The sequence below is a fragment of the Poecilia reticulata genome, linkage group LG3, assembly GCF_000633615.1.
Source record: "Poecilia reticulata strain Guanapo linkage group LG3, Guppy_female_1.0+MT, whole genome shotgun sequence".
In the NCBI taxonomy this organism is placed as follows: Eukaryota; Metazoa; Chordata; class Actinopteri; order Cyprinodontiformes; family Poeciliidae; genus Poecilia; species Poecilia reticulata.
The window spans coordinates 18,531,167-18,548,809 of record NC_024333.1 but is presented as its reverse complement, the minus strand read 5'-3'; the positions used below and the strand labels follow the sequence as shown (position 1 = coordinate 18,548,809).

The 17,643-nt window shown below is 38.6% G+C and overlaps 1 protein-coding gene across 1 annotated transcript in view; it reads right to left on the bottom strand.

Moving 5' to 3' along the window:
* Nucleotides 1–672: 672 nt before the first annotated feature.
* The window catches only part of LOC103462581 (polycystic kidney disease protein 1-like 2), a 19,458-nt gene continuing 2,487 nt past the window's right edge, over nucleotides 673–17,643 (bottom strand). Inside the window, exons 4-41 of the mRNA XM_008405465.1 lie at nucleotides 17,480–17,590; nucleotides 17,087–17,234; nucleotides 16,128–16,357; nucleotides 15,519–15,929; nucleotides 15,319–15,440; nucleotides 15,073–15,214; nucleotides 14,362–14,563; nucleotides 14,141–14,252; nucleotides 13,925–14,066; nucleotides 13,629–13,826; nucleotides 13,260–13,402; nucleotides 12,980–13,159; nucleotides 12,750–12,887; nucleotides 11,206–11,352; nucleotides 10,998–11,122; nucleotides 10,796–10,916; nucleotides 9,739–9,867; nucleotides 9,414–9,639; nucleotides 8,955–9,145; nucleotides 8,643–8,873; nucleotides 8,372–8,473; nucleotides 8,130–8,308; nucleotides 7,894–8,040; nucleotides 7,607–7,806; nucleotides 6,330–6,556; nucleotides 6,031–6,244; nucleotides 5,491–5,948; nucleotides 4,975–5,071; nucleotides 4,738–4,878; nucleotides 4,459–4,644; nucleotides 2,375–2,705; nucleotides 2,147–2,280; nucleotides 1,941–2,068; nucleotides 1,685–1,845; nucleotides 1,335–1,545; nucleotides 1,110–1,211; nucleotides 912–1,043; nucleotides 673–838 (exon numbers count right to left, since the gene is read on the bottom strand). Coding sequence (XP_008403687.1) covers nucleotides 749–838; nucleotides 912–1,043; nucleotides 1,110–1,211; nucleotides 1,335–1,545; nucleotides 1,685–1,845; nucleotides 1,941–2,068; nucleotides 2,147–2,280; nucleotides 2,375–2,705; nucleotides 4,459–4,644; nucleotides 4,738–4,878; nucleotides 4,975–5,071; nucleotides 5,491–5,948; nucleotides 6,031–6,244; nucleotides 6,330–6,556; nucleotides 7,607–7,806; nucleotides 7,894–8,040; nucleotides 8,130–8,308; nucleotides 8,372–8,473; nucleotides 8,643–8,873; nucleotides 8,955–9,145; nucleotides 9,414–9,639; nucleotides 9,739–9,867; nucleotides 10,796–10,916; nucleotides 10,998–11,122; nucleotides 11,206–11,352; nucleotides 12,750–12,887; nucleotides 12,980–13,159; nucleotides 13,260–13,402; nucleotides 13,629–13,826; nucleotides 13,925–14,066; nucleotides 14,141–14,252; nucleotides 14,362–14,563; nucleotides 15,073–15,214; nucleotides 15,319–15,440; nucleotides 15,519–15,929; nucleotides 16,128–16,357; nucleotides 17,087–17,234; nucleotides 17,480–17,590 — 6,689 coding nt within the window. The 3' untranslated portion in view covers nucleotides 673–748. The remainder of the gene's footprint in view (nucleotides 839–911; nucleotides 1,044–1,109; nucleotides 1,212–1,334; nucleotides 1,546–1,684; nucleotides 1,846–1,940; nucleotides 2,069–2,146; nucleotides 2,281–2,374; nucleotides 2,706–4,458; nucleotides 4,645–4,737; nucleotides 4,879–4,974; nucleotides 5,072–5,490; nucleotides 5,949–6,030; nucleotides 6,245–6,329; nucleotides 6,557–7,606; nucleotides 7,807–7,893; nucleotides 8,041–8,129; nucleotides 8,309–8,371; nucleotides 8,474–8,642; nucleotides 8,874–8,954; nucleotides 9,146–9,413; nucleotides 9,640–9,738; nucleotides 9,868–10,795; nucleotides 10,917–10,997; nucleotides 11,123–11,205; nucleotides 11,353–12,749; nucleotides 12,888–12,979; nucleotides 13,160–13,259; nucleotides 13,403–13,628; nucleotides 13,827–13,924; nucleotides 14,067–14,140; nucleotides 14,253–14,361; nucleotides 14,564–15,072; nucleotides 15,215–15,318; nucleotides 15,441–15,518; nucleotides 15,930–16,127; nucleotides 16,358–17,086; nucleotides 17,235–17,479; nucleotides 17,591–17,643) is intronic.

Here is a 17,643-nt window from a genome sequence, read left to right as displayed (position 1 = left end):
ACAAATGGGTGACAAATCTTCATACATGGTGTGTAAATGTGCTGTTGGGCAATAGGTGCATTGATACGTGGCAACTAAGGTGACTAATGAGGTTTATGGCTCATTGGGTTCCAAGGCAAATTGCATATTATTCTGTATTTTGACTGTAGACATGGGTAAAATTATGTTGATGACTGTTAAAATCCAAAATGCAGCACTCAGATTTTTCATATTTATTTGTTGTAAGCTTGTTCTTGGATTTTTTCAAAATTAACTTCATTTTGAATATTTTGTTCCTTTTTTTTAGGTTTATTTGAGGTAAAAATCAAACCCAGTGATTATTTCAATTTCCTATATTTTTATTTATGGTGAAATGGAAATAGCTTCTAAATTTGAGCTTAGAGCTGGCAGAAGCGACAGAAGATTCAAAACATTTTATGGGGCACGCTTCAGTTTGAGTAACAGTCACAATTAGATTATGCAAGACTTTATATTATTGTCATTAATTATTAATCTAACAAAAATAATGTTTCCTTATTGCAATGTTTCACTGCCCATAATATTTAGCTGCTATTACATAATGGTTTTACAGCATCTCATACAATAATCTGCAGCCCTATAAACACGACTGATTAACCTACAAGGACTCGTTCACTGAAAAGGCATTTGGCAACTAAATAAAGCAAGCTACGGTGACGGTGACTGAACCAATGTATTTCTGTTATTTTATGATGTTAGATGTCAATCTTTTTCCTCAGAAGAATCCCAGTTATGCAACCACTTTCTTCTGACATTTGAGTCCGAACATGTTGCAGAGTTTGATCAACATCAGGTCAACAATCTCCTCTTCTTCTGATGGCTGCAAGAACAGAAAGAATGATAAGAGGATACAACAATATTAAGACATTTTGGGATTATGAACAACAACTTACCTTATGATGTATCTGTTCTTGACTGAATGCCACAAGAATAACAGAGATGAAGAGGTTCAGCACCACGAAGGTCATGAACACAATGCAGGAACCAATAAGGAAAGCCCCGAGCACTGGATTGTAGTTCAGAACCTGGCAGATCAGAAGCAATGCATTTATAAAAGGGATCATCTGTCATTATAACAGCCTTGTACAAACCTCTTCATAGTTGAAAATACCAAGCTGCAAGCTGACAATAGTTTGTGCAGCATCAAGCAGAGTCCTGTAAGAGTAAAGCTTCCACCCATACATCAGGTTGGACTGAAAAAAAGAAGAAGATACTGCCTGTGAGTTAGTGCTTTCAAGTGCAGTCTATTTGACAAAACGCAGGGGTTTGTTGAAACTCCAGCAAAGTGTTTATGTTAAGCGTGGGAAAGCCCTCACGGCAATGGAGTAAGCCAAGAACATTATGGTCATGACCACCAGGAAGCCTGAAATATCAGTCCAAGCTCGCTGCAGTGTGGCCGTGATCATGTGCAGCTTCGGGTTGAGTCTCAGCAGGTGCCACAGTTTGACTGTAGCCAGCAGAACCAGAAAGGCGATCAGATACCCAAGCACTGCATCTGCCTGGGCTGTCTCATGGAAACTGGCAAATCTGGACGCAAAAGAAAAAGAAGAAGCTCATGTTTTAAAACGTGTATTTAGTTTAAATTAGACCAATATAGTTTTTGATCTATGGAATAAGTTTATTTCGTAACAAATATAAAAAAAGAGAAATTTTCCCCATCTCTTACTGGTGTTTGTTGTTCTGATAAAAACTCATATCCCTCTTTCCCAGTAAAGTTCTCTTGATGAAGACAGACAGTGCGCTCCAGCTGAGGATTATTATCGCCAGCTCCAACAGGTTCCACTTTGTCTTGAAATAAGACCACTTCTGGCTCCTCATTAGCTTTCCCTATGAATAGAGAAATGAGTTTGTTTCAAACTTCTAGGTGTAATATATGTTACTATATATATATATAATGTAACAAATATATTATGCTGATGTACCTGAACGAACATATAGTAGATGATGAAAAGAAAATAAGCAATTTCAGAGGCCATGACGAAGACATGGAGGCCACCAGTTGACTGGTAAAGACGGATACTGTGAAGCTCACTGCGGAATTGGAAAGCCCCTGGATCCAAAAGAAAGCACAAAAATTTTAGTTCTTGTTCAGCAGCTCAAACACAGTATTTAGGCTGCAAGGGCTAACCAATGGCTGTGGTTTCCAGCATCAGGGTAGCAATGCAGAAGAGGTTCACATTTGCGTTGTACACAGTGAACTCAACAAAGATGGCTTGGGTGTACACATCTAACCAGGTGCTGTTATGGAGGTACTTGAGAGTTCTAGAAAAACGAGGATGAAACAGGATTAATGTTTTGTTCTCCCATTTTGATGGGAGAACATAACTCCTACTGTTCAAATATTTTAAAAATCTACCTTCTCGACCTCTGTAAGTCTGGCCCCAGATTGATGACAAAGCCGCCTCCTCTGTAGAGCATCACGCTGCCCCAGATAGGAAATGCCCTCAGCTCGCTCTGATATCGGTACACCCATGGACTGTGGGGGTTCAGTGATGTGTTATCTCCTACAGACAGACTCCAACCTGGGCTATAGGAGCCCCTGTCCTCTGACTCCCAGGAATAAGGAGTGTGACAGTCTGGCACAGACTCCTGCATGGTCCGGGCAACGCGACATGAGTTTTTCTGCACTCTCACCTGGCGGAGACGAGCATTACCCACCAGCTTTGAGTTTCCATCCGTAATAAAACCTGTCAGTTGAGACGATGCACAAAAGAGCATTAACATGGGAAATGGACTTATTAAACAATGTTTAATAACAATGTTAAATAAGTAATTGGCTAATTGGAACTACTTTGCTAAAATAAAATCTCTTTGATATACAACCCCATGTGCAAAAGACTGAAAGTAAAAATTGCATGCTTCTTACATTGTGGGCCTCCAGGCAGAAAATCATTAAAAACAAGTCTAATTCCTTAATACGTAATCACACATGGGCAAAATAAAGCTCCCACAAATGACTGCCTGTAAACACAGATTGTAAAAAAATAAAATAAAATAAAACACACACACACACACACACACACACACACACACACACAACAACGGAGCATTTTTTTTAACACTGTACCTGTTGTCTGTGGGATAGAAGTTCTGAATATAGGAACATATTTTTTTATGTTCAATGTTCAAAAGTTTTTATGTTCAAATATGTTTTAAAACATTTTTTTAAACCACAGATGCAATAACCTCCATGCTAAAGAACAGACGGTCCAAACAGATTGGATCATCATTTAGCTCAAAAGCCAGCATTTCTAATGGTATTGGAATGCTTTAGTGCCAACACCAGGGGCATCTTACACATCTGGGAAGCCACCAAAAATCTGGATAACATACAGGTTTTACAACATACTGAATAGATAAAGATAGCACAGCCTATTTTGGCAAGAAGTTGGTAAACAGCACACTGCATTCATTACAAAAGCATGACTCTGGTACAAGAGTTTGGGCGCTGCACAGGACTGCCTGGGGCGCCAACCTCTGAGCAACTGAAAACATTTGTGTCTTATGAAACAAAAAAACTTTGTGGCAAAGAAAACCTAGGAATGTGGGCCAACCCTTATTTTAAAACAAGAATGAGACAACATTTCTGTCTAAAAATGACAAGAACCGGTCTTCTCAGTTCCCGGATGTTTATAGTGTGTTGTTTGTAAAAGATGAGGTGAATTCTTCACAGGGATAAAAGTAGACCCCATCTCTGCTTCTTTTATCTTTTTTTTTTAGATATATCATCTTCAATTTCCAAATGTATTAATACATTTTCAAAAGGAAGACAATCTGGTACATTAAACATCTGATATGTATTATATGTTTAGTTGTACACAATAAATAGAACTATCCTTATGTGATCATTAGATTTACTTTCATTAAAATGCTGCACAACTAATTAGGAATTGAGGTTTTAATTTCTTTAAAACTTAGATTGTTGATTTAATGCTTTACAATATGCATAGTTATGTTCAATAAATTGAAATATTATTTCAGAGGTTTAAATAAATAAGTACTTTTAGAAAATAACCTTGTAATCTAATTTTCTTAAAAATGAAATGTTTTTATTAGTTTTAGGCAGAAAAACATCACAATTAGCAGAAATAAAGGTTTAAAACAGGTTTGTGCCTAATCAATCTATATAATGCATTTGATTTAGTGAATTTAGTTGCTGAAATAAATGAACTTTTCAATAATCTAATTTCTTGAATGTGACTGCGTGCTTTATATGACACAATCATATTCAGAGGCATATTTGTAAGAGATTGTCTTTCAATTCCAAATATGTTTAGTTTTCTTACTGCATTAAGAAAAACAAAGCTTTACAAAAAAAATTTCAAATAAGTCAGTTTTAAAAATCAACGGTACCAAAATCGATATTAAGAACTAATGAAGATACATAAATACATATTTATGTATCTTCATACATAAATATGAAGATCACAGCATAATGACCTGGGTAATTGCCATAAAGGCTGCTCAGTAAGGTAGTGTTTGCCCAGTTGAACACGTCCTGGATGCTCATGGTGTTGGAGATTCCTTTGCTGAAGCTTTGTCGAATGTGTCGGCTCAGAAAATAAGCGTTAGGATCCCTCTGACCGTACGCCACCAGAAGCAACACCCACATGAATCCCATGTAAGCTGCATCACAAACATCGTTTTACATCAGTAAGTCAAACTATATTATTTTTATTATTAGCATAATTAATATTGCTGCAATCAGTGTAACTCTACCAAGAATTTCCCTGATGAGGCCAAAAACTTTCTGCTCTTGAATTACGTTTTTCCTCATCCTCTCGATGTCAGTAGGAGGTGGTGGCTGGTAGAAACTACACGTGCTGTCTCTTCTAGCGACTTGCACTACATCAGGATCATCTGAGGGAGAAAATGCATATAGCGTACTGATATATTTAAAATAATCTTTTTGACATTATTGGTATTTTTATATTTTTTTAAATGAAGAACACAAACCTGGATGCGTGAGCTTCTCGTCTATCTGAGGTTCTCCAAATTCTTCCTGGTCAACTTTCTTCAGAACGAGAGCAAAGAAAGCAGCAAAACCAAGAACCTGGGACAAAAGATTTTCAAACTTTACTTCAACAGCACTTAAAATAAGTTATTGTAAAAACTTCTGCCCTAATGGTCAATAACTGTTAAATTGGTATTTTGTGCATGTATTTCTGATTTCTTGGTGTAGTGTACATTTACTTTGTCAATGACAGTGATTCTGTTGCCCCTTGTTTCAGCTAAGTATTTCCATTGTTGTATGATATGATGCCTGTTTCAGAAGAATGCTCTTTCCTGTATGCAAAAATGACTGTAGTAGTGTTGTAATATGCTTAATTAGTATTTTATTACTTTATTTTATATATTAACTAAGTTGTTACAAAACCCAATAACCTATTGGCTATTTATTCAGAAAACTGAGAATTTAGTTAAACAGAAGTAAACCTTTTCTTTCAGTCTGCTCTGCATCTTGCTACTTACCTTTAGAGGCTGGGTGATAAAAAGACTCTCAAAGAAGGACACCACGATGGAAATAAGCCAGTTTATAGACTGGTCCTTCCCGTAAGTCAGCCCATACATCATAGTGAAGTATCCTGACACAGCACTGGTTGCAATAACCAAAATCCACCCAACAAACACAAACCACCATGGCAGCCCTCCCTGGCTGCGCTTCTTTTCAGCGCTGCTGCTGATGCTTTCTTCAGGACTAGGGCTGCGGTTCAGCTGATCTCCATCCAGCAAGAACTCCAAGTGACTCTTCATTCCCTGGACTTGCTGCATGGCCCTGTTGTAGCTGCTGGTGTTTGGAAAACGAGCAGGTCCCAGTAGACGAAGCTCCTTCTCGACATGACGCAGCTGCTTGTACAAGTACCGACTGTTGTTGGTCTTCTTTTGAGTTTCATCAAAAGTCTTTTCTGGGCTCCCCCACAATCCGTTTTCTATAAAGAGTAACGGCATAAGGATGGTCAATTATATTTTAAGCAATGCACAATGAATTCAATTAATAAGAACACATTTCACCTTGTAAATTCACAGCGCCCAAACTCAAGATCATGCTGTCTGCCTTGGAAATGTTTGAATAGAAATCCCCAGCCATTTTGTTCTGATGTCTAATGATGTCCTCCACCAGAGACAGCAGTGTGTTTATGTCTGCCTGCTGACCTGGATGGAGCTCAAAACGTGGCGGTGGACTCTTCATGGCCTTTGAGAGCGACTGTGCAATTCTCTTTATATCCTAATGTAGACGTCATGCAAAGTAGTTAACACATACAGAAGAGACAGACTGAATCCATAAACTCTTAGGATTTCTATTGCTTCACCTTGATCACAGTGTCTGCAGTGATGTGCTTGATCTCTGTGGGAGGAGATGAAGTCTGTGAGGGAGAAACTCTAACTGTGTTGCCCTGTTTTAGTCCTTCTGCTTTGGCAGCTTTCTCTCGCGGGCGAGTGTTTCTGAAGATGCTGACAATAAGCAGATTGATGGGGAACATGATGATGGAACTTTGAAATCCAACCATAACCTGCTGCCAGGTGAACTCAATGTGACCTGCAACATAACGGTAGGTTTTAAGTTTAGTCTAATTTTATACAGCAAAGCAACAGGTAAAAAAAAATGTCACCAAGGACTTTTAATAATTTTTTAGCAGATTATGTAAAACGTTGTGGTGGATCATGATTATGAAAAATGGAAAATGTGATTTCTTCCTGCTGCATGACTTAATTAACTTTTTTGAGCAGAGGAAACAACCCTTCCGACCCCAGTAGGGACAAGGTTGTAAAGAAAATGGATGAATGGATGGATGGAGCAGAGGAAACAAAGAGGACATGGAGAGGAAATGGAGAAAAACTAGGTTGAAGAATGGAAAGGATAATTATCACAACATCAATGACAAAACCAAAAAAAAAAAAAAGTTGGATATATTTCTCACATTTTGTCACATAACCACAAACTTTAATGTATCTAATTGGGATTTTATGTGGTAGAAAAACACAAAATACTGCATAATTGTAAAATGGAAGAAAAATAATGAATGATTTTCAACTTTTCCTTTTTACTAATAAAAAATTGCAAAGGTGTGGAATGCATTTGTGTTCAGTTTGTTCATTCTTTTAACAATGATTGAAATCCAGTGTAACCACGTGGCAAGTCAATTCAACGGGTTTTGTGTATTTTATTTACCCCTGTATAAATTCAGCTGTTCTGTGAATTTACAGAGGGTTGTTAGACAACATTAATGAACAAACAGTATCATGAAGACTGAAAAAAACAGCAAACATGTCAGGGATCCTGCTGAAGCCATCATCCAAAAATAGAAAAGCATGACACAACGGCAAACCTACCAATATACGGCCATCCACCTAAACTAACAGGCTAGACAAGAAAAGCAATAATCAACGAAGCAGACAGGAGGCCTGTGGTAACTACAAACACACCAAACTTTTCAGATTTGTATTTTGGAAACTGTAAAACATCTGCAGGTTAAACATTTACTGGTTTGTATGAACATAAGGTTCAGCAAAAGCCAAAAATAAAAATATTTTCGAGATGTGTTTAAGGGATTATGAAAGACTGACAATAGATATGTACGTTGCATACCTAAGTCCATGGTCTGCTCAGACGGGTCTGTGGGGATGCCCCAAAACATGATGCTCGTCAGCATGGTGCAGAGCAGAAGGGAAAAACAGCACGACACTCGCTGCACACGTGTGAATGTGCTGCAGGGAGGCCGGCTAATGACCGAGAACCAGATGTGCCCATCTTGAAAATCCTTGGCTGTCTTCATAAAAAACAAGTTACTGAAGAAAAAAAACAGTGGATAGAAACGACAGCAACTCAAAACGTACAATTAATATCTCATGTTAGTTGTTTAATGAAGCTCTTACCTAAATCTCTTTAAATCCGACTCTGTTGCGACAGGAAAGACCTTGTCAAGCCAGCACTCAGCCATGTCTACAGCAAGCCAGGAGTTGCAGAGAAAGTGCCATTTCTGACCAGTTTCCAGATCCTGCACCATCACTTTATTCACATACCTGTACGTTCGATTTAAAAGAATACTTAAAAACTATTGATTTTCAACTAACTGAAGTAGAACAACACACAAGATCTTCTCCCTTCTCACCAAGCAGGGTGGTCCCCTGAATTGTCGTGCCAGAGTCTTATGCTCTGCAGATCTCCAAGAGAAAAGTGTGTGGTCAACAGAAACATGTCCACCCCGCCCCTCTCAAACACAGGCTTTTCAGGGTCTGTCAGGTGGTGGGGTTCGCTTTCTCCCTCTGTTCCCAGTAGAGTTATGGTAACCTAAAACACAGGCAGACAGTCAGGGTAAGAGTCTGAGAGGATTCAGTAATGCTTTCATCCCACCTGAGAGGAGGTTGATGCACTGTGACGATGTCCTGTATTAACAGTAAGCATGTAGCGATATTCTGCCAGAGGGTCGTTGTCCTCAAGGACTGTTATTTTGACCTACAAGTGGACGGCAAGTAATAAAAGTTGCTTTATAGTCAAATATATATTGGCAAATATATTCCCAATATATTTGTCAAATATGCACAGTCGATATTTGACAATGCTGAGTCGATATTTGAAAGGGAAAAAAATGCCTGAAGTTAAACCAAAATCTGATGAGAATGACCTTGGTGGAGTCCTGGATGTCTTTCCTGTGTGCCCATAACACCGCCAGCAGATAAGCAGCAAAAATGGATCCCACAAAGCACACCACTACCGGATTATTAGCAAATGTAGCAAAGAGTTTGGCAGTGCGGGTAACGTCCACCAGGTTGGGCATGACAAAGAAGGAGCTGCCGAAGAATGTTAGGTGGTTACAGAGACACTGAGTGACCAGCGGGGTAGTGAGGGGGCCGACCTGACGGAACAAACAACACAAGGTTTCAGCTTTATACATTTATAAAGCAGTAACTGTGAACTGCGTCGTTTTTCTGCGCACCCTGCAGCCTTCTTCACTCCACGAGGACTTGGTTTCATTCCAGTATTTGCACTGAGCAGCAATGGAAGTCACAGTAACTGTGGCATTGACGGATTTGACGCCAGGCTCAACAATCGGCTTGACAAGAAGGAAATGAATTCCAGCTCTTCCTGTTCGGTCCTTGTGACTCAGCAGCCAGGTAAATTTTTCCTCTGTGTCAAAATGACAAACATTATTTTCTCAACTGAACAGACAGAAAGAACCGCTGGAAAACAATGCCATCATGTTATATCAATGCAAATTGTCACATGTCTTGATTTTAGGACCTCAATGGGCAATAACAAGGCAGGATCTCTACTTTTTAAATTTAGTTTAAGTTAGTAGGTTGGATCTTCTCTTGGTGCTTATGTTTTGCGTTTTACCATCAACAGAAGATTTGAAATATCTTTCCAACTAAATCAAAATATGTGGCTTCAGTACCTTCATTTACATTCTCTAGTGGGAGCTGAGTCTTGGCCACGTAGCTCTTCTCATGTGGGTACACTTTATATCCAAGGAAAACCATGAAGGGTATGTCTTGAGATGGCTCCAGCTTTAGCACCAGGGTCACCTCTGGTGACGGTATGTCAATCATTAATGTGCTGAAATTGGAAAGGTCAAGGACTGTGCTGTTCTGCTGTCCAACGTCAAGTCTGGGCAGACGAATCTGAAATCCCAGAATACACATGCATAAAAAATATGGCTCCACAAATATTCTCCAAACTCAGTTTACTACAAAAAGATGTAGAAAGGTTTGTGATGTGACCTCTATTTCCTTAGGCAGGTTTTCAACAGGTATAACTGTGCTGTTCATTCTGGTGAAAGACAGTGAGGCCACAGTTCCTGTGATGTTTTCCTCCTTCCAAGCGAATGGGTTTTTCTCAAAGCTCATCATCTAGACGCGCAGAGCATAATGATAGAAATCATTAAACGGTCAGGTTTTGTTTACACTTAGGTTACTTTAGAGGCTATCTACAAATCAGAATTTATTTGGCAATTGCCATAAATTCTGAAAGCACACACACAAATGTAGGTACATGCAAAGAAAAAAAAAAGAAAGTAGTAATCAGAAAACAGAAGGTTGCCTGTATGTGACAGAGTTTTTCCATGACGGTTCTAATTGTGCAAGAGTAATACAGATGTATACTGTATCCTGTAATGAGTTTAGACTATCAATTACGTTTTTTTATACTTGACTTTCTAAACTTATTTGAGAGGCTTTTGATAGTTCTCCAGACTTTCTGCTGTTTTGGAATTCCTTTTCTGCCCAGTTCTTCTACCAGACCGTGACAGGATATTATGCAAGAAAATAGAAAAGTGGAAAACTTGAGACAAAAAATAAAAAAACCTTTCAGGTTTAAAACAGTCATCTACAGTATCAGTAAAGTAACATCCAGCAAAAGCCTGACAACAGACCAGCAAGAGGCTTCATCCATCAAACTGTGTTACCTCTGGCATTCTTCACGAATCTAACAAAAGGCATTGGGAGTAAACTTATGTCTTCCTATCCTACTGAAATGTGTGTATGAGTGGAGCAAACTGATTTAGAGCCATACAAGTTAGTGCAAAAGAGCCCAATTTCTGAAGCAAAACTTGAGAAACTGGCTGACCTGTGCCTGCAGAATAATTGCTCAGTTATTTCACAATATTACAACAAAGTCCAAGACATTTCTACCAAATTTCAATAAGGAAACCAATCAATGTCTTTTGGCGTTCCAGCTAAAAAATAGATACAAAATGCTTTGTCTGATTATGACCTTGAGGCTGTGTTTGCCTCTGCAAAATAACACTTTTCAACTTTTCTCCTGCGAGAACACACTTACTCTGATGTCTACTGGCTCCCCCGGAGAGACAACGCCAGCCGGTAGTGAGGGAATGGAAAAGCTGGAGGAGCCTTTCTTCTGGACATTTATGTGCTGCGTCTGCATGTCGTCTGAGGATATTCTTCATGAAACAGAGTAAATTAAGGAAAATCAAGACAGTATTTATTAATATGAACTTTGTTGAGTGCCAATAACCTTTTACCTGTTGACATACAAACTGATCTGACCAGAATCGATGACCGCAGGTTTCGCATCCAACTGCTTGTTATTCAGCAAAGCACTCTGAAGATTGTTGATCCCAGCCAGAAGGAAATCTGAAACTTTTTTCTAAGTACGATATTATGTTTGTCAGACACCATATGTAAGTAAAGAGAGTCACATGCATGCATCTATGAAGACTTTGTTCATACGTTTGATGAAACATTCAGAATATTACTAGCTGCTTCAACTATTGGCGTAGCTGCTTGTAAAATATCTTCATCTCCACTTTCAGATGGCTTGATGGTCAAAGTCTTGAGGGAGGAGCTGAGGTTAACCAACAATGAACCAGCTTCTTCCTGCAGAAGGCATAAAACAAACTGAATTATAAGCATGTGTAGCATAGAGTCAAGTCAAATTCAAAATAACACATTTCACAGGAGGAAACTGCTTTCTATAAAAGGTATTAAGGGTTTTTATAAATTTTTAAGAGACCTTGATTTCAGATGGTGTTGACAAGAGGGTTAAACAAAGAAATCCTACATTTACTGACAAAAGCAATTCACTCTGGTATATGCATTGCCATAAACTAAAGCCTATCTGAGTGAACTCTTAAAGGCCATAGGCTTAACTTTTAAATTTAGAAGGTATGTTACCTAAAGGTACACGAGCTTTGAAATATCCTTGTAGCTTTTTTTGTTGTTTTTTTTTTGTGGTGAGGATGGATTCCTACCATCTTTCTCAAATATTAAATAGAGACCGTTGCAAAAATATTCATATTCATTGAACCTTATTTCACTTTGACTCACTGCAACTCCAAACTTCAGTGTATTTCAATGGGATGTTATGTGACAGACTGATAAAGTAACGTAAATGAGATGAAAAGAAAATTGGATTTCTCACAAAATACAAAATAAAAATCTAAAAAGTATGGTTTGCACTTATATTTAACCGCATTTACTCAAATCTTCCCCCTCCACCCCTGAATACAATGTAATGTCAGAAGTCACAATTAGAGTCAAATCATATGTAATTTATTCTCACGCTGTTCTCTGAAGGTTCTCAGAAGTTAATTAGAAAATGTGGTTTATTGTAAAAGTGTGAAAAACCAGAATCACAATAAACAAGGAACATAGCAAAAAGATCAGGGAGAAAGCTTGAGAAGGTTGAAGCACAGTTAGATTATAAAACAGTATCCTAAGCACTGGACCTTTGTTAGAGACTGTTTAGTTAAACTTTTGAAACAGTATGTGATAAGTAATGGTCATACACTAATGGTTTAGATCAAATCAAATCCATGTGTTAGAACGGCCTCAACTAAAGTATTACTGAAATTGTGTGACTTAACAGACTTTTTGAGTGAAAAGTCTGAATGAGATCGAATTATTTTCCAATGAAGATTCAAACATTTTTGTCTCAAGACCGTCCAAAGCTGTTAGAGACAAAACTCAAAAAGATATGCAGCTGTAGCAGTAAACAGTGGTTTATGGTGGATTTACTCTGAGAGACTTATAAAATATGCATATGCTAGATATTTTTAATTTCCTATTTATCCTGTTCCTTCACTTCTCAAGGGTGGAACATGAAAAAAAATTTAAAATATTTCCAGGAATAAAAATTGGACACAGTAAACCAAGAACATTACATATACATCAAAACAATAATACTGTAATAATTTCATTTTTGTTTAACTGCACTGCTGACTGATTAATAAAATTTAGTAATAAACTTTGTACTCTAAGGTGGTCAACTGTACTTGAGCAGCAGGACTCAGTTCATCTGATATCTGTGTTAATCCAGCCACAGCCTCGGCCGTCACTTGAACTTCCCGAGTCGTGTTGCTAGGACTGTCCTGCAGAACTGCTGTCATCTTGGTCAACATTTGCTCACGGAGCTGCAACATTTAGACAAAAAAAAGAAGGCATTAATAATATCAAACAAATTCTGAAGCTGGATTTTAATGTAATTGGGACCTTACTTTTGTACCTTAGCTTTTGCATCCTTCTGATCTTGCCCAGTCTCTGAGTTCAGCATGTCCGAAACAGAAGTGAATACCTGTCCGATTGCCTCGCCAGAGAGCAGACCTTGCTGCTCCAGCTGATCTACAGTGTCTTCCACTGCAGACTGCAGAGACGTTATGGGGGTGCTGGAGTTACTTTTCAATACCTTGGAAAAACATGTTCAGTTTATTCAATTAGTCAAGGCCATGGACTTCTGCACTCATGTTTAGTTGAAGGTTTCCCATTTATATTGAAAAACAACAAACCTGAGTTGCAACAGTTGCAGTAGTTGTTGTCTGTTGATTTTTCATTGTCACGACCACAGACACAACGTGACTGTTCTTCTCATCTCCCACAGGCAAGAAGATTGGTTTTACCACATTGGTATTACTGCAACGCAAATGTTTGCCTTAAAGATAAATTAATTTGTATTAGCTGCGTTTATTTGTCAGTAATCCTATCTATTTGAACCTAAACAAAAACACCAAAATGTGTGTCTTATGTACCATGTCATAACAGTCTACTACCTTCTTGCAAATCTCTCCTTCATTTTCTATCAATAATATATTGTCATAATTTTGCTTAGCAACATATTTATCATTTATGTATTGAAGAATGATAAAACGGCGGGGCACCTGTGTTGGTCTTGAAACAATAAATGCAGCCTGTGGAGCAGAAAGATGTTGACTGGCAGGTAATTTCAAAAGCATCAAGCACAGTTCCTGAGTGTGGAGAGATGCTACATGTAGGGGCATCAGGAGCCTCAGCAGGCGCTTCTGTTTCAGGACCTCGCGTTGGAACAACGTACTTGGCAAAACCAAGGACGTTCTCACCTAAAATGAAAAGAAACTGATTATAAAAGTCATCTTACATCTGAAAGGCATATTTGGCGTAATATGCAGTTGTGTGCAATGAAGTAAAGAGAAAACACCATAAGCAATCACGTTGATGTCGCGCTGCATGCTCCTCGAAAATTTTAGATATTGACTGGAAACTGTGTATTTAGTGCTACCGTGTTGTTTTTCAATGGGAGGGCTTGTTCCTGCTTTGGTGTAGCATTCACTGAGATCACCCTGAGGAATAAAAAAAAAGTTATTATTCATTTGTAAAAAGATGCTGAATTTTAGAAGTAATAAATGAAACTTGCCGTTAATGGTTTGGGATCTTGAATAAACCAAACTACATCTGGGCAAGTAGTAGCACAGCTGAGACTTAGCTTTGCATCTTCTTCCATGGTTAAGGAATCACAGTTGTCACAACTGCAAGCACCAAAGGATTAACAAACAGCTAGAATAAGATGAAACTGTCAAAAATGAGCAAAACGGTTTGTAAGCAAACAGCTTATTCAATATTTCCGAACCCTTTTACCTGATTGCGACGTCTCGAAATTCATTTATAGGAGCAACACTGATGCATTTAGATGCTCGGGCAACATCCACCCATTTCCTAAACCATGTTCTTTCCCTTGCAGTCAAAGTGTATTCAACGATTTCAAATGGATAGGGAAGGCAATCATTTTCAATAATGTGAGTTTTACCCCAAGTTGCATTTCTGCAAGAGCAGTTCCCTCCTGCAATGTAAAAGACAAAACAAAACGGTGTTATGGGGAAATAGAGAAAAATAGCAACAACACAGATAAATCAAGCTAAATGTTAGGAGCGTTTTCTAAAACCTTGTGATCCAGAAAGCACGTCATAAGGCATATAAAAACAAATATCATATCCCACTTTCAAATACCTGCACACAGAAAGCCCTTATTATGGCTTTGTAGAGACCAGAGTATTTTTCTTTGTGAGGTGTGTAGATAGAAACATAAATCTGTGGCATGTAAACAGTGCACCAAGCTTTCTGATCACCCCCTACAGATGAAGGTAGAGAGTGATGAAAAAGAAGGACCCGTGACGAATTTCATTATCTGTTGGTATGTTAACTCTAGAAACATTTCCTACTTTCTTTCTGAATAGAAACAAAAATGGAAATGAGATACCAACTGCAAACCTCACACTATATGACCAGTGATAAAGCGACTCTAAAACAACTGATGACTATTAGTTGCGGATGAAGGATCATTTAACTTACTACATTGCCACTCAAATATCAGTCCATTGCTGTTCAACGATTCGGCACCAATTACATTCAGCTCAACGGTCTGACTGCGGTCAACCTGCTTATCAGGAGAAGCCGTTATTTCCAAGCCACCTGGGATTTTAGAGTCTTCTTTCTACAGATGAAAACAAAGCAACAAAAATATGTTTTTATATTTACCTAGAAAAAACAATCTAGAAAGGATTGCCAGTGTTAAAACTAACTGAATTAAAAGCGTACTGTATTTCCCTCTTGGCTAGACGAGGAGTAATTCTGGCAAGCTTGAAGTATTTTCACTAAGTCCACTTCCAGCTGAGAAGTTGAAAGGACATTCACAGCTTGGACCTTCACTTGAAAAAGCTCTGTGTAGGAAAAAAATATATTTAAGCTGAAATGATTTGAAACAGTTGTGTTTTTAATGAAACCTTCTTAAAGCATACCTTCCAGTGGGCTTGAGAATGTGTAATTATGATGGCTGTTATATAGCATGTTTCTGGTCTCAGTCAGCGTGTCTCTAAACCCGGTGAGATTAAAAAGCAGTTCCACTGGAGCTCCTCGCTCCAGTGACACACCGATTGTCAGATTGTGAGAGTCTGGACATGCATCCAACTCTGCCATCACTGAGGCCTGCAGGCCGACTACAGGCTCCAGCAGGCATAGCAGGATATGAGTGGACACGGGGTGAGGTGTGACTCCATTAGATGCTGCTACGGTTAGATTGTTGCAGCCGTGTTTAAGACTTTCCAATACAGTCCCCTCCAGTGTGATGTTGTGAGGCGTGATGCCAGAGTCCACTGAAAAATTTGCAAGCTGACTGTCATTGCAATGAACTGTGTAGGAAACACTTGTACCTTATAGAATGGAAGTGGGAAAAAAGAAAGAAATTGATCAGGAGAATTCTTTAAAAAAAAATGTTCATCGCAAATATTGGTCTGCACTTAAAAATGTTACTCAACTCTATTTACTTATATGGGTTATTTTACAAGACAAACAGGTCAAATTCATATCTAATTATACTCAGCAAACTCTAATTGTGAAAAACGACTCACCTGTTTCTAACCCAAGCTGAATCTGAACAGGGCTGCCATAAAGTACGTTGCATTTGGCGCCATCTGTTGTCGCATTGCTGCCATAACACGTAGCCGCTCTGAACTCTCCAACAGGCTCCTGGATTGTTATAGTTTTCTGAGCCGTGACGTGCCAGTCACTGGTAGTGCACTCAACCACAACGACAAACACACCAGGCTGCTGAAATCTGTGTATGATGGAGGACTCCGTCCTGTGACACAAAGAAGAGACGGCTCTCTGAATGCCTTTATACGGTTCTTTAAGGGTGGGTTTGAACACAACAATAACATGGCACATTTTTTGCTGAACGGTCCGAAGAGCATCTTAACAATGAATGTGAAGGTAGAAAGACACTTAATGGAGGACAGGGGATATCATGTAACATCAACTTTTTTAAACATTACATCATGTTATAATTCTATTCCTTCATGCGTGTTTGACAAATCCTTGGTTCTCCTGTGTCAGTCTTTTAGGAGTGCTTAAGAGCTTGCTCATATAATGCACCACCTATTACCCAAAGCTCCTCCTTGGAGCGCCACTATCCAGCCAAGCTTCTGTCTCAGAACCCCCCTTTCCTTCTCCTCCCCGACTCAACCACTTCAGACTAGTAGCAGCAGCTAATAGCAAACACCTGGTGGACCTATTCATCTTCTGAGCTATTCATACAAACTATTTCTCAGCATAACGAGAAGCATTCTTGAGAGCTATAGTGGTTTTTTTTTTTTGTAAGAAACTACACGACTATTGCAATTAAAGGTACATTTATTTTAAAGCTTTATAAATATATTTGCTAGCAGAGCCAATAAACGTGGATGGAGCAATATTGTTATTTGCCCATCATCCTGAGAGATTTATTTAACCCTTAAGATTAGGACAAGCAGATATAAACTTTAATAATTAACTATGGATATAAAGTGTCTGGATACACAGTGTTACTTACTCTTCTGGATTGTATGGATCAATGATGTGTCCGTCTCCAGCTTCCACAGTGCAAGTTAAATTTCCGTGAAATGGATGAAGCAGCCACTTCACAGTGATGGTGACGTTATCAACAACAGACGCCAGTTTAGGCATCAATAAGTGAAGTCCTGAAATGGTTCAGCATAACCAACACTAGTAAAAAAAATAACTGCTTCACAAGCATCATCAGGACACATGCAATGATATGATGCTTTTACTTTTGAGAATGCAATCTGTTCAGTGTTTCTCTGTGTTTTTTTTTGTGTTTTGTAAAAGATGCCTCAGTGTAAATAAACAGATAAAAACACTGCATAAAAATAGATAGAATATGTAAAGGGTTAGCATCAGTGGAAGTGTATGCATTGCATCTGACCATCTTTGCAGCGGTATTCCACAGAGAGATAACTTCGCATCAGGGGACACGGCTCAGTCAAGGAGTTCAGATTCAGTGGAGCCTGGCAGGCCTGCAGTCCACGACAATGAGCTGAACAGATAATGTTGGAAAGCTGAGAATGGGACACAAAATGCTTACAGCAT